Source organism: Dermacentor andersoni, chromosome 8 (assembly GCF_023375885.2).
Source record: "Dermacentor andersoni chromosome 8, qqDerAnde1_hic_scaffold, whole genome shotgun sequence".
Lineage (NCBI taxonomy): Eukaryota > Metazoa > Arthropoda > Arachnida > Ixodida > Ixodidae > Dermacentor > Dermacentor andersoni.
In genome coordinates, this window is record NC_092821.1 from 17,252,123 (window position 1) to 17,265,959 (window position 13,837).

Below are 13,837 nucleotides of genomic sequence, written 5' to 3' on the forward strand. Positions count from 1 at the left end.
GTTCTAGCGGACCAGATGGCCACATCAATTTCATGGCATGCAGTTAATCCTACTGCTTCGGTCCCTGTCACAGACCTGAAGCCTTTCTCAAGAAGGCAACTACAAAACCACTGGCAACGCATGAGGGACGAAGAAATAAATAACAAATTGCACGTGATGAAGCCACAGTTAGGTTCTTGGCCCTCCGTAATAAAATCACGGCGAACAGATGTCCTATTCTGTCGTATCAGATTAAGGTACACATTTGGCACGCATAACTTTTTACTCACTGGAAATTATCCTCCAACCTGTGGTAGATGCGGGGAGAGGCTGACCGTCCTCCACGTCCTCCTGGATTGTCGGAAAGCCGAAGCGGAGAGAAAGAAAAATTTTTCCCTAGCATACAGGCAGCACATACCCCTTCATCCTGTAATGTTACTCGGCCCAGAACTGCTCTTTGACACCAACGCAGTCCTAGGCTTCCTGAAAGATGTATTACGTTATTAGCCCCACGCACTCGTAGCGTCTCCTCTCTTTAGAGGATGCCGCTGTGATGGCTGTTTCATATAGCACACGCCTCTAGGCCCTTGTGTTTCAAGGGCTTTGGCGAGGCAGTAGTGCTCCAGGTAATTTCACCATCTAACATATTTTCTATATGGCGTCATTCTTTCACGATGGATTTTATTGCACATAGAACACGTCATTTGTCATCGACATAATCTTATATCAGATAGATTTTACCCACTCTAGAGCGATTATTTTTAAGGCCCCTTTACAGCCACGTCACATCAACCTCATAAAACTCGTAACTACATTGCAAACTCATCACCATGGACCTGGCACTCTTTGGCCATACCTGGCCCTTGCGCCAATAAACACCATCCATTCATTCATTCATTCAAATAGACGTAGTGCGTGTGGTGCCACACACACAATTGCTCAAAAAAACGAGAGTGCCGCTGTCGTAGCACCCGACATCACACCGATGCACACACCACGCTGTTTATGTAAAGTGTCTTAAATTAAAAACTTGTTTTACCATGGTACCTAATGTTTATGCTGCATGCATCCTTCTCCTGGAGGTGTGCCTTGAAAGCAAGTGACGTGCTTTGCAGCTTCTGAAATCGGCGTGTGGCAGTCACGTGCTTATCTTGAAGGCCATATCATTGTCATGGTTGGATTGGAGCGGGGTGCGCACTGCCGGGCGCCCAGTTTTGTTCGCGCTTCTGTGCCTTGGTACTTCGCATGCCTTCTCTTTTTACCATGACCGGGTTCGAAGCATTAGTTATATCAGTACAGCGATTTTAAAAGTGTTCGTTATATCTAGAAGCAGTTCAATAGGCGGGGTTGGAAAATCGTAAATGCACTGAAATGTGATTTTAACCAATAAATCGTTTTATTTTAAATTATTATAAATGGGTTATATATCAAATGGGGTTGAACATGGGTGTTCGATGTACGTGTACGTCACTATACTTTTGCACAGGATTTTCAAGAGGATTTTGCAACTATTCAATAAAGACAAATGTTTCAACATATCCTAGTTTGATATATCCAGGAGCGACTGAAGTAATCTGTGATTTTTTTTCTGATGCATGCAGCACAAATGATTCTAGATAATTCACATTCTTATGGACTGCTTCAATCGCGGTGACCATTTTTCCTAGATATAGGTGGAGTTTCTGTAAGGCACCAACCCATCTGCACTCATCACGGACTCGTCACTGCCGCATTTATGCACGTATAATGCACAACAAAAGGGGAAAAAAAATTAACGGTAAAGTCAGGGTGCGAGGGATATGCAAATTTTGCCTTGAAGCATGGGATGCGAATTTCGTCTTGGGGTGCAACTTGTCCCCCTGTCCCTGTCACCTGTCTGTTTTACAGCATGTGGTGCATAGTGCCATTGGTAGCAGGCTCCACGCTTTTAGTAGGTGATAATCCAAATGCGCCGCCGTTCCCTGCTGCAAGCGATGCAATGTGGGCATCATGTTTAGCTTCGGCAGCATACGGCATCACCACCATCTCAATATCGCTTCGGTTTCCCGTTGCCCTCTTAAAACACCATGCAATAGAAAAACAGCAAAACGTGTCTCGGGCCACTGGAGCACGATCCGCTCGACCCATTGCATTACGTGAATGTCAACAATGGTTGAGTCTTGACGAAGTTATTTAGTTACTTCGGATCATACGTTTTCCCGGTTAGTACATTTTTTCTTGTTTTTTTTTCCAGAACATATGAACGAGGTTCTAGTGTGCTTCTAACCAATGAAGCGATCGCCATGAACATTCTTACATCGGATAGTGATGGCGGCAACAGAAGCGATGACGTGGTAGGGCAGGCTGCTTCAATGTTCATATCGCACAAGGCCCCGCGAATGATTCAGTTCCTCCGGAGCTTCATTTTGGCGAGGGACCTTTTGCTGCACTACGTGAAGCGTTTGGATGCCTTGGAAAAGGATGTCGGCAAGCTTTGCATAAAGCAAGTAAGGCTGACGAACATGGGGTTTTCTCGTGCAAGCCAGTGAGAACTGCATGGCAAGATGCTTGTGACAATCTCGCCCCAGCATTTCTTCTGGATTTCTTAAGCTGAGAGGCTGCTGCGGCAACCTTGTCGCAGCAACCTCAATGGAGCTTGCATCTCGCTTGCCGCATGTGACCCCCGCTTTGCAGTTATAGCAGTGCCATTCTTGAACACCAGCAACCACTGCTTGTTACACGCGATCAGAGCGCGCAGGAAGCAGAGTTAAATAGTTCAACGAGTCAACAGAATTATCAGCCGGATGGAGGAAGGTGGCAGAGGTCTCCCCACCATTATAGGTTTTTTCACAGCAGTTCTGCCATCCTCCATTTTCATTTTTTTTTCATGTAACCTGGTTATAATAATTATGAGTTATAACAATGGAATTTTCCTGACACTTGAATATTGCTATAAGTGGGTTCGACAATGTTCTGTTGGCATTCCTCATGCGAGGGCTGCTCCATCTACACTATCATCCTCTCTTGTGTGAATGCTAACTGTGAAGTGATCATATTCATGTCACGTGTCACATGACTGATTCAATCACAACGGATGTAATTGAATCACATCTTGCGCTGAAGATTGGCAGTGTGTGGAGGGGGGGAGGTTAAAGCCACTGGACAAAGATACGACATGAATGAGTCGTGCATTCTTGAACAGAGACTTTTTCAATTATTTTTAGTGTTTTATCCAATTATTTCCGCAGATTATATGCATGGATTTTTCAAATTCTCTTTTGTCCAGGCCGTTGCTATTGGGAGTGCAGGCTTTTTACGGTGACAGTTTATACGCAGAAGAATTGTATCTTCAGGTGCTATTGCAGCATTCTCATAGTCCGTGGCATTGTTGTCGGTGCAGTCATTGCCATGAGTCACCGTGTCCAGAAGACTCTCAAACATGTCACTTGTGGTCAGCTTTGCTGGCGTCCATGTAACCTCATTCCAGAACTCGTTCGAATGCCCTCCACCGCCTGTAAAGTGTTTGTGGCTAGCCATCTGCTTTCATTAAGCCTACCTTCCCCCAGCAATATTGGATGGTGGCATCTGACAAGCATCTCCACTGCCTGTCAGATGTTGATGCCAGCCAAGTGCTGCATGCACAGGTTTATGAGGAGCCACTGAACAAGGCACTTTCGGAAGTGCGACTTCACGCTCCTTGTTATGCCGCTCTCCTGTAGCTGAAGTAGAGATAGCAGTTCAGTGGCAGGTGGTAGGTAGATTTAATGCCACTATTACTACGCGTATGTTATGAAATGTTGTGCTGGCATTCAACGCTGAGGTGAAGTGACGTATGTTAACGCATGATGCCCTATGTAAGACAGTAACTAGTGATGTGTTTAATTTTACGGTTTTGTCAAAGTGTATCACAATGTTGTGTTAATATGATGGTTTTGTGAAAGTGTACGACCACGTGAACAAAATGTGTGTGCATCTGCTGTTGTCTTTGCCAGTATGGGGGCAAAGGACTCCCTCAAGTCATTCTTGAATGTCTTTTCCCTTCGCCTCCCATCACATGTGTATGTGATAAACCAATAAAGAATCGATCAATCAATCAATCAATCAGGTAGTCCAGATGAATATTTGTAAACTGTATGTTGAATTGTGCCCCGAGCAATTGTCGGCAATCATTGGGATGTACCCCCTCTCCCCCACTTCATCTTTTCATATACCGTGAGCAGCCACTCGGCAAACAGCTCTAGAGTCATCCAGTCATGCTGGGCTGGTTAGTCTGATACTCACAGCAGTGACATACTGCACTTTTTTTTTCTTCTTTCTTCCCCCTTTTCTTTTTCCTTTGATTCATTGCATACACACAATATTGTTGGGACCTATAGCCTTGGTGGATAGTTTGGGGTCCAATAACACAACAGACATCAGAAAAACAGTCTACTTATTGTACAAGACAACTTAAACGCACATTATTAACCCTTTTAGGGTCAATGGCGTAAATATATGGCGCCGTCTGTACGTTTAAAAAGTGCGCCAATTTCCTAACTTTTTCTTCTATGTCATGTGCGGCCACTATGTGGGAATACAGGGAATTTTTTTCGCACTCCTCCCTCTCTCGGTTTTCATTGCATGGTTCGTTTTGGCACAAGCTTGTGCTCGCGCGGGTGGATGGCGGTTTCGGCTTTTTGCGCTTGCGAAACTGATGGCTATGTAGTTACTAACCATTCAGAGGGCGACCGCTTGTTTCTCGATCGTTTAGTGCTCACAGGGGTGCGCATAGAAAGGATGCCACCATGCATGCGTTTCCGTTTCTTTTCCGGTTCTTTAAGACTCGTGAAAACTAATTACCCTAGCTGGTTGGCGATAAGATGAAGACTAACGGAAGTTTGTCACACGTGTTGCTTGTTTGATGGGCACACAACCAAACAGTTTCCTTGAGTGCACGCACCTACGCAGTTCGATTACGCTATGGACGTACGTATTAGTGTAAGAGCAGAAACATTTGAGACTTTCGAAATATTCTCATGTGCGGATTTTCAAAGCCTTCAACTATGTGCATAAAGATGCATCAAATTTTAATTCTGATAAGTTTATTTCCTTTTTTATTGTTGTTATTCATGAATGAAGAGTGCATATATACCAACGCAAAAGATTTTTCTCACTTTACGGTCACCCTAGAAAAATTACGATAAACATTTTTCGAATTAAGTCCCTAAGAAGAATTGGAATCTGCAGTAAAAAAAATCTACCCTGGGCGGTCACATATGGCAAAAAAAATTTACCCTTAAAGGGTTAAAGCATTTTTACAGAGAAAATATAGGATAAACAAAAGACTATGTTATGACAACAGGGGATACAAATAGAAAGACCCTGTCAGCACTCATGAAAGAAGTTTTTTTAAGCATTGTACAAAGTTCTGCCTAGTCTTTACTCTGTGTGGGAGTGTGTTCCAAATTATAGCATATTATTGTCTACAAGACACGACGCGACCCTTTCTCTGAAATATTCTTCCCTCCCCATGCCTGCTTCTGCTTTATCTGCTGCCCTGCCCTTGCGAGACACAGTCTGTGAGGTTATTCCATTCCACCCACGGTGGAGCCAACCAGCAGACACCTTGAATGTCGGTGATGTTCAGACCTGCAGCAAACTGCCACGCCATCTCTCCAGCATTAGGTCTGGCACTGGCACATTCTGGGCTATCAATTCTCAAACCAAGTCTTCCTGAATTCCAGAAGTGACATTCTGGAAGTGTGAAGCCACAGTCATTTTGCTTATGGGGCAAACTGTGGTTCTCGCTAATATTTCATTATCTCTCCTTATTCTTTACAATTGTAGTGATCATTGACCATGCCACCCCATGTTCCTTGGCCATGACAGCTCCCCCCTTGTATTTTGTGAAGAATGTTGACCTTCTCGCTCACAGAAAACTGCGTCAGCTTCTTTGCTGAATGAACAGATGAAAGCGTGGTAATATGAACGCTGGCAAACTCTACGCCTCAGACAAAATAACAATAAAACTAGAAGGTGATGTCTGTTGTTTGACTTTTGTGCAAGCAGCACCACCTGATAAGCTGACGGCACATAAACAACTGAGAAAGCAAGCGCGCGAAACCTGATGTGTCGTCACCTCTGCAGCAGAAAATAAAGAGATCCCCCTTCCATCTTTTCCTCCACCTGTGCACCATCCCACGTTTTCCGAGCCCATGCTCCCCGCCTACCCTGGAGCAACTTAAAAGACGTCCTCTTTGTGTGCCATGTCGTCTGCTAGCCTACCGCTCCAGCTGCTGTGAAACCCCTGGAATCTAAGAATTCCCAGATTTCTAAATATGAATTGGTGGTACTGAGGCATTGTTAACGTGACAGGGAAATTAAATAACAATCATTATTCTGAAAGGTTTGGTATACTAAAGTTCACAATACTGAAATACTTTTACATTAAAACTACAAGCAGTCAGCGTGGGATTTACGAAAAGTTTGTTAATGTGATGTTCATAGTAACTAGGTTTTAATAACTGGAGTGACACATTCCTGCGAACAGCGGCCACAGTGCGCTTCTTACGCTCCCGACCATATTAAAATATATCGCATATTGAAAGCTAAAGGTGCGCAAATGCACATTTTGAATAAACCCGACGTACAGAAGTTGTGGTTCTAACAAATGAAGTTGTTGTTCTGCAGGAAAATTTGCACATGAAAAGCAAATGCACTATGAAATGCACTGAATGAGACTTTTATGACTGGCCAAGTTTCGTAGCTCCTGCAGTGTTGTCTGCTAAGCATGCAACTGGTGCCCAGTACCACAATGGCTCATAGTGAGGCACTGCTGTGACACACTGCAGGGAGGAACTGGAGAAACAGCGTGCGAAGCAGCACTATCAGAAGATGCATGCAGCTGGCAAGACGGAGGAGGCCCGTGCTGACCTTGCACGCCTCGCCCTCATCCGCAAGCAGCGCGAGGAGCAGGCACGGAAAAAGGAAGAGGAGATTAAAGGTGAGGGATGTGGGGTCACTTGTCTCTGAGGGAGGGTAGCGGTGTTACAGCATGGGTTTGTACGCCAACTTTGTTATATGCACTGTGTTAGTGGTTTTCTGCAGTGCTCTGTAAGCCACAGGTGCACTGACCAATCAGGAGGGCATGTTTTTCGGAAGCCTTAGTGGCTGCAACAACATCCAAAAGACCAGACAGTGAAAAAAAAATTAAAAATTAATGCATGCCTTTTACTGCCCCCAAGGGCTCAAATTGCCACAGGTATGTCCAGAACAGTCCCAGAGGCTTGCCAGTACACTTATTAGACATCGGTGTTCATACAGCGATAGGAGACGGCAGGTCAACGCATGTATATTTAAAGAATGCATGTGGCGTCCCATGACAGCGGTCACTTACCACTTTTGATATTCTTTACCACACAACATTCTGTTGCGGCGAAGCTGACGTTCGGGAACCAACATCTAACGCCGGTACATTCCACGCTTCGAGGCCATGGGTGAGAATGACAACAGCACATTAAGTGCCATTGCTGACAGCAGGGAATTCTTTAAATGAAAAACACCGCACCGAACAACATGGCAACAATAAAAAAGAAAACTTCAGAAAATGGCGCTGATGGCTCAGTGGACTGGGGCTACTATGGAGCGAAGAGGGCATAGAAAGAAAGGGGAGGGGGGGAAGCAGGCGCTCTGTGATGCTGCTGTCGTCCCACCAACTGAAGACCATGGCCATGGGTCCCACATTTCAGTTTCACTGTAGTGGTGCTAGCACCACCACCTTTACCACGCTCTCATGTGGTGGCAGTCAGCATTTGTGTGAATTATCTGGCGTGCAGAAGAATTCTGCCAGATTAATGAACTTTTAATTGCATACTCTAATATGCACATTGGCTGGGACCAAATTGCTTGTTCAAATTATCCGAATTTCTGAATTAATGGTGGGGGAATTAGTGCGCTTTTACTGTACAATGAAAGCAAATGTCGTGAAAATGGTGATGCTGTGATTGAGAACACAAAAGTAAATTAACGTGAACTCTCCTACTACCCGTATTGTTGTGAATCACTAGTTTACAGCACTTTTGACAGCATCCTAGCTTTTTTAGTTCCATGTTCCACTTTCTAATTTTTTTAATTTTGCATACTGGTGCATTTTCATTTACACCTATTAGGACAGCAGGTTAGCCATGAACACTTCTTTGTGATCTCTGAAAGATAATTTATACGTGTGGTTAACATGGCAACAGTAAAGATTTCTTTTGTGTTGGCCGAAATATGCTTTCAACATGGAAGTCTTCAATTTTGTGCCCAAGATTTTGCGTATAATTCTGCGATTATTTCTTGCAAGTCAAAAGCTACTTGCTTGAAATAAAACCAACTTTGGATGGATGTCACTGTGCTCACTTACAGCCAGCGTTATATAATAATCCGGGCGTCTACCAACCGGGAAAACCGGGAATTCTCAGGGATTTTGAGTAGTCTGAAAAATATCGGGGAATTTGTGCCTCTATCAGGGAAAATTAGCTGTAATTTTATTGAAAGGGTCTTAAGTCGGAGTAATGCTGGCTCAAGTAACAGACAGGAATCGTAATGAATCGTCTTTGTCGCCCTGTCGTCAGCTGGAGGAGTTGCCACACACTATCACAGTCAGTGACCGACTTTCCAGATTCCTGATAATTTGGACGGCTTCGCGACACCACCACGCACCCCATAGAGTCAATGTATAAGAATGTCTGAAATTTCGGACGCAAGAACTCTTCGCTGTCCAAGTTTCTGGGCATTTTGCCGTGACCGCAGGTCCAAAACGGCATTAATCAAAGCCACCACCGCTGCCATTTTGATTACCTCGCCACCTCGAACCTGCGCTCTCGCATGCAGATCCGCTGGCAGCCACAGCCACCACTTGCGGCAACGCTAGGCCTAGCTGCTTCGACGTTTGCTATGAAGCTTCTTGCCATTGGGTGCCGCGTTTTTTATTTAAAGAATTCACTGCTGTCAGCAATGGCTCGGACTCCGCCTTTGTGGTCCTCGTGATTGGCTTAGAAGCTTAGAAAGCATGGTGCATTGCATAATGCCGGTTCCCGAAAGTCAGCTTTGCCTTTGTACAGAAGTGTTACTTGGTGAAGAGTACGCAAAAGTATTGCAGTGAAGCATAACAAACATGGGAAGAGGCTATTGCCACGGGACACAGTATGTATTCCTTAATTATACACGCGTGCACCCGCTATCTCCTGTCACAGTACGATCGCCAATATGCCTAATACGTGTACCGACAGGCCTGCCGAGCGTTTTCAAATGTTCCTGTGGCAGATTGAGCCCTTAAGGGCAGTAAATGACGTTCATTTATTTTTTCCAACCACCCGATTTTTCGGACGTTGTCGCAGCCCCTAGGGAGTTCGAAAAATCGGACGGGGACTGTGCAACTGACCGAGAAGATGCTTCAAATAGTCCGTGGGGCAAACGAGTGGCGGAAGGCGGACAAGAACAGAAAGGACCTACGCATTGGGGAATGAACGGGAAAGGAAGCATGCTGCCGCCGTTTTGAGCTCAAAAAACAGTGTTGGCTGATGCTGAAATGTAGGTGTCCCTCATCCAAACCAAAATAAACTCTTTAAAGCAGTGAAACACAACACTGAGGTGTCGTGTGCGGGCTGAGAGTATGTCAGGACAGTTGAGGTTGACTTACGAGCTGTTGAGAGAGAATCTCAACAGCTCGTTCGGACCTCATACCACTGAGCTTGCTATCAGCTGATAGAAGTAGCTCATATTCGAAAATATTTGTTTCTGTATGCATCTCTTGTTTATTTGTATTTGAGAATGTCCGACTCGATTTGCAATTTCTTTCAAAGACATTTTATTTGCTGTTCATTTTACTAGCCCCTCCCTTCTATTATTCTTTTTTTTTTTTTGAATAGCATAAACACTACTCCTTAGTATTCAAATTGCACTGTAGTTTTTTTTTTCTCTTTCTTTAATTTTCCATATGCTTACTAGAGAGTGACAGCATCGGGCGATATGGTTTCAGCCCGTCTTGACATAAAACATAGTTCTGCATCACTCGCGGAATTTTGCAATGGCATTCAGGGAAAACCTGGAAAACTCAGGGAATTTGGAAATGCCAACTTGGTAGACACCCTGAATATTGCAAGTGCAAGTGATGAGCTTTGTATTATCTGAGGTCACTGCGTGCACTAAAAGAACTCAAACAGGCACTGCAACAACATTAATAACAATAATAATAATTTGATTAACAGTAACATATAGAGTTTCCAGTATTCAGTAAAAATTGTTTCTGCATAAGTCAACAACTGATTTTATTCGGACATCCCAATAAATCAGACACCCTTGCGGCACTGCCATGTACCGCTAGAGTCAACGTATAAGAACATCTGAAATTACGGACACAAAAATCCTTCGCCATCCGAGTTTCCAGACTTTTTTGCTATGACTGCAGGTCCAAAAGGGCATTATCGAAGCCTCTGCCGCCACCATGTTGATTATCTCACCGCCATAGGCGTACGCAAGGTTCTCAATTAGGGGGAGCCAGGTTTCACCCACAACATACCCCTCTCCCTCTTCCTGACCCCCTCCCACTGAGGCCCTTACTGTCAGAACGCAGCAGTGCAGAAACAAGGAATGGTTATAAGATGTTTGTTTCAAAGAGATGGAATTGCAACATATACAAAATATTATTGAGCACTATTTTTTACTTTCATGCGTCACATCGACAGAGGAAGGCAGTCCCTGTGCCGTTGAGGCATCTATGTCACAACGTGCTTCCGAAAGAATTTCATCATCATCATAGAAACCTTATTATATAGACTGAGGAGTTTGGAGCACACAGGCTCCTGGGCCCCCGCACGACTCCACTGCACTCAAGCGTTTATGTTCCTTTGGTCCATAATGCTGGCATCCCGGTCAGTAGCCACAGTCTGCACTACCAGGTCTCCGGAGCGCAGCAGTGTCTTCCAGTCCTTCCAGGCCTTCAGGTGCTCTAGGCCCCATGGGGGAGGATTCGCTGGGCAATGAGAAAGGATATGGAGAACAGAAGTGCAAGGTTCAGGATAGAGAGTACAGGCTGAAGTGAGGAAATGGGTGAGAGTGACAAAGGGTGAGATGAGAAGGGATAGTGTGTGTTTATAATTGGCACCATAGAGTTGCTTGTCAATTGCTAAGGGATTTATTTGTGCGGTGGAACGTACAGCTGACGCGCCACCCTGGAGGCATGCGTCAGCTCGTTCAAAGTGTGTGCGTGCTACTTCGTGAATTTCGGATCAGAGTCTGCAAGAGCCTGGTTTAAAGAACCTTGGGCTAAAAGGTTGGCAGCCTCATTTCCAGGATTCCCGCAGTGCGCGGGCACCCAAATCAGCTCCACATGACAGGGTGTGGGTGCAGTGGCAGAGTGGAGTGTGCAAAAAAGGCAGAGGCGTGGACTCAGTCTCGTGTGAAATTTAGGATTGCAGTTTTGGATTCTGATAAAACATACCATGCTTCTGTATTGACGATGGCTAGGGCAATGACGGCTTCCTCGGCAGCTTTGGGGGAGGTTTCTGGGGGGAGTGTGTGTGTTCCGATGGGAGAAAGAGTGTGATCCACCATGGCAGCGACCGCTTCATCGCATGTGCAGACTACGTCTACCCATACGACGGCGTCCGGTTCTGAACCGTAATATCGGTGGAGTGCTCTAGCTCAAGCTCTACGGCGCTTATCGTGGTTGTCGAGGTGCATGTTACGGGGAAGCGGCTTAATGAGTAGTTTGTGGTGTAAAGGTCTTGATATGGGGCATAATGTCGGATCGTTGGCTGGTATCCAGATTCCAAGGGAATGCAGGATGTGCCAGCCAGTGTCCGTTTGTGTGAGACGAAGGTATTGTGCTTGGAATTGCTCACTACAAGTTCCCCGGTTGTGTTGTGAAGGCCTAGTCGTAAGAGTCGGTCGGTAGGTGTACATATGGGAAGGTAGGAAGCGACTTTGTATGCCCGACAAATGAGAGCATCCGTGCCGTCAGTTTCACAGCGAGAGAGCTGGAAGGTGGAGTAGAGCACACGGCTGAGTACAAAGGCGTGAACAAGGTGGCATAGATCACTATCCCTCGTGTGTTTGTGGTGGCCCGAGACGCGGCGGATTAAGTGCGAGATCGCCCCTGCTACCCGCGTGAGTCTTCGAAGTGTAGTGGTGTGCTTCCCATCACTCTGGATTTGCATTCCCAGTATCCCAAGTGTTTCAACCTCTGGTACCATTCTGCCATCCAGTTTGGTGATGATAGGGGAGCAGGGCAAGTTGCTGTTCTAGGTACGGATGCTGAGCAGCCAGGACTTTTCTGGGGAACAAGAAAGTCCTACGCTAACTAGTTTTGGGTCAGATTGTCGGCTGCTTGGATGGTGTCCTGTATGGCGCCATCACTGCCATGGATAGTCCATCGCGTAATGTCATCAGCATAGAGAGTATCTTTCAGGTTAGGAACAGTGGCCAATTGTTGTGCTAGGGGTGTAAGAGTGATATTAAATAAGAAAGGTAGGATGTACCCTTGCGGTGTGCCGATTCTTTTTAGAGAGTATGTGGGGTAGGTGAGCAGGCTGAAGTGAAGCTGAGCCGTGTGTGCTGTGAGAAATGCCTGAATATAGGTGCACGTACGTGCACCTACACTCAGTGGGGAGAGTGCAGTTATGATTTTCAACGCAATCAAAGGCTTTTGGTAAATCCAAAGCCGAGACTGCCTTGGTGTGGCCTGGAATGGTGTGGCCTGGATGGAAGATTTCATGGGTTATTTGCAATGTCGCGTCCTGTGTGGACAAATTGGGGCGGAATCCCACCCTGCTATGAGAGTATAAGTCATGGTTTGCTATGTGCTGTGTGAGCCTCACTGATACCGCATGCTCCAAAAGCTTTCCGAGACACGAGGTTAGCGAGATTGGGTGAAGGTTTTGGAGTGTAAGGGATTTGCTGGGCTTCAGGATGAAGATTACCTTCTCGTGGCACCAGGACTTGGGGAGGGCACCCTCCTTCCAGCACTGGTTGAAGTACTCCATGATGCAAGTAATCAGTCGATTGTCCAGATTATGGAGCTTTGTGTTAGTGACCTGGTCAGGGCCAGCTGCGGCATTGGTGTGGAGAGTCAAGAGGGCTGCTCGGACCTCCGCTTTTGTGAGGTCGGTATCTAGCTCAGGGTTCGGCTGTAACTTATATGAGGGGAGAGGAGCTGGTGTGCTGGGTGAGGTGTATGTGTCGCAGAGTGTACTCAAGAGAGCGTCAGGGTTGTCCATGTGTACGTGTGTGAGCCAGGTGATATATTGCTGGGTGGTGTTTTTGTGTTCGGTGAATCGATGAGGTGTCAGAGCAAGTGCCACACCGGTTTTGTGAACAGTTTGTCAGCGATGCTGCCGCATACTTGTTCCCACACAGTTTCATATTACTATAAGTAGAGGGAAATCTGGCGCTGCGATCGTTCAACCATCATGGGAATGATAGGAAGTACAGGCTACGGATTGGCATTCTATTGACTGGTAAACTAGTCTACAAGTATTTTTTGGCACCTTTAGTTTCGCTCCAAGCGCAATTGCTATAATCTGTAGCGGGACAGTGCAACACAAAGCTCTCTGCCTTTGTTATCTTGCTCGAAGTGGCGATAGCGTGCTGGGCCAGCGGCTGGGACGATGTTTGTGTCACGGTGTGGTGTCGAAGTCCTGACCAGAAAGCAACAGCATCGTAAACGTTGAAAGAACATGTTTTGACCATTTGGACCTTGGTTTGTTAAGTGTGTTAGGTTGGCGCTGTAGTGTTACATGCTTTATGAAACTTGAGAATAGGAGAAAGAAGGCTCTACTGATACAAGACATAGACAGTTGCACTTGTAGTGGCTTGACAATCAAATTTTATTGAGGGCTTCATTACGCATTGCTCGTTT

General features: G+C 45.7%; 1 protein-coding gene across 1 annotated transcript in view; it reads left to right on the forward strand.

The window, feature by feature from the left end:
• The window catches only part of LOC126526737 (uncharacterized), an 85,007-nt gene that overhangs the window by 63,848 nt on the left and 7,322 nt on the right, over window positions 1–13,837 (forward strand). The window contains exon 5 of the mRNA XM_050174601.2: window positions 6,789–6,940. Within this exon, the coding sequence (XP_050030558.1) occupies window positions 6,789–6,940 (152 nt within the window). The remainder of the gene's footprint in view (window positions 1–6,788; window positions 6,941–13,837) is intronic.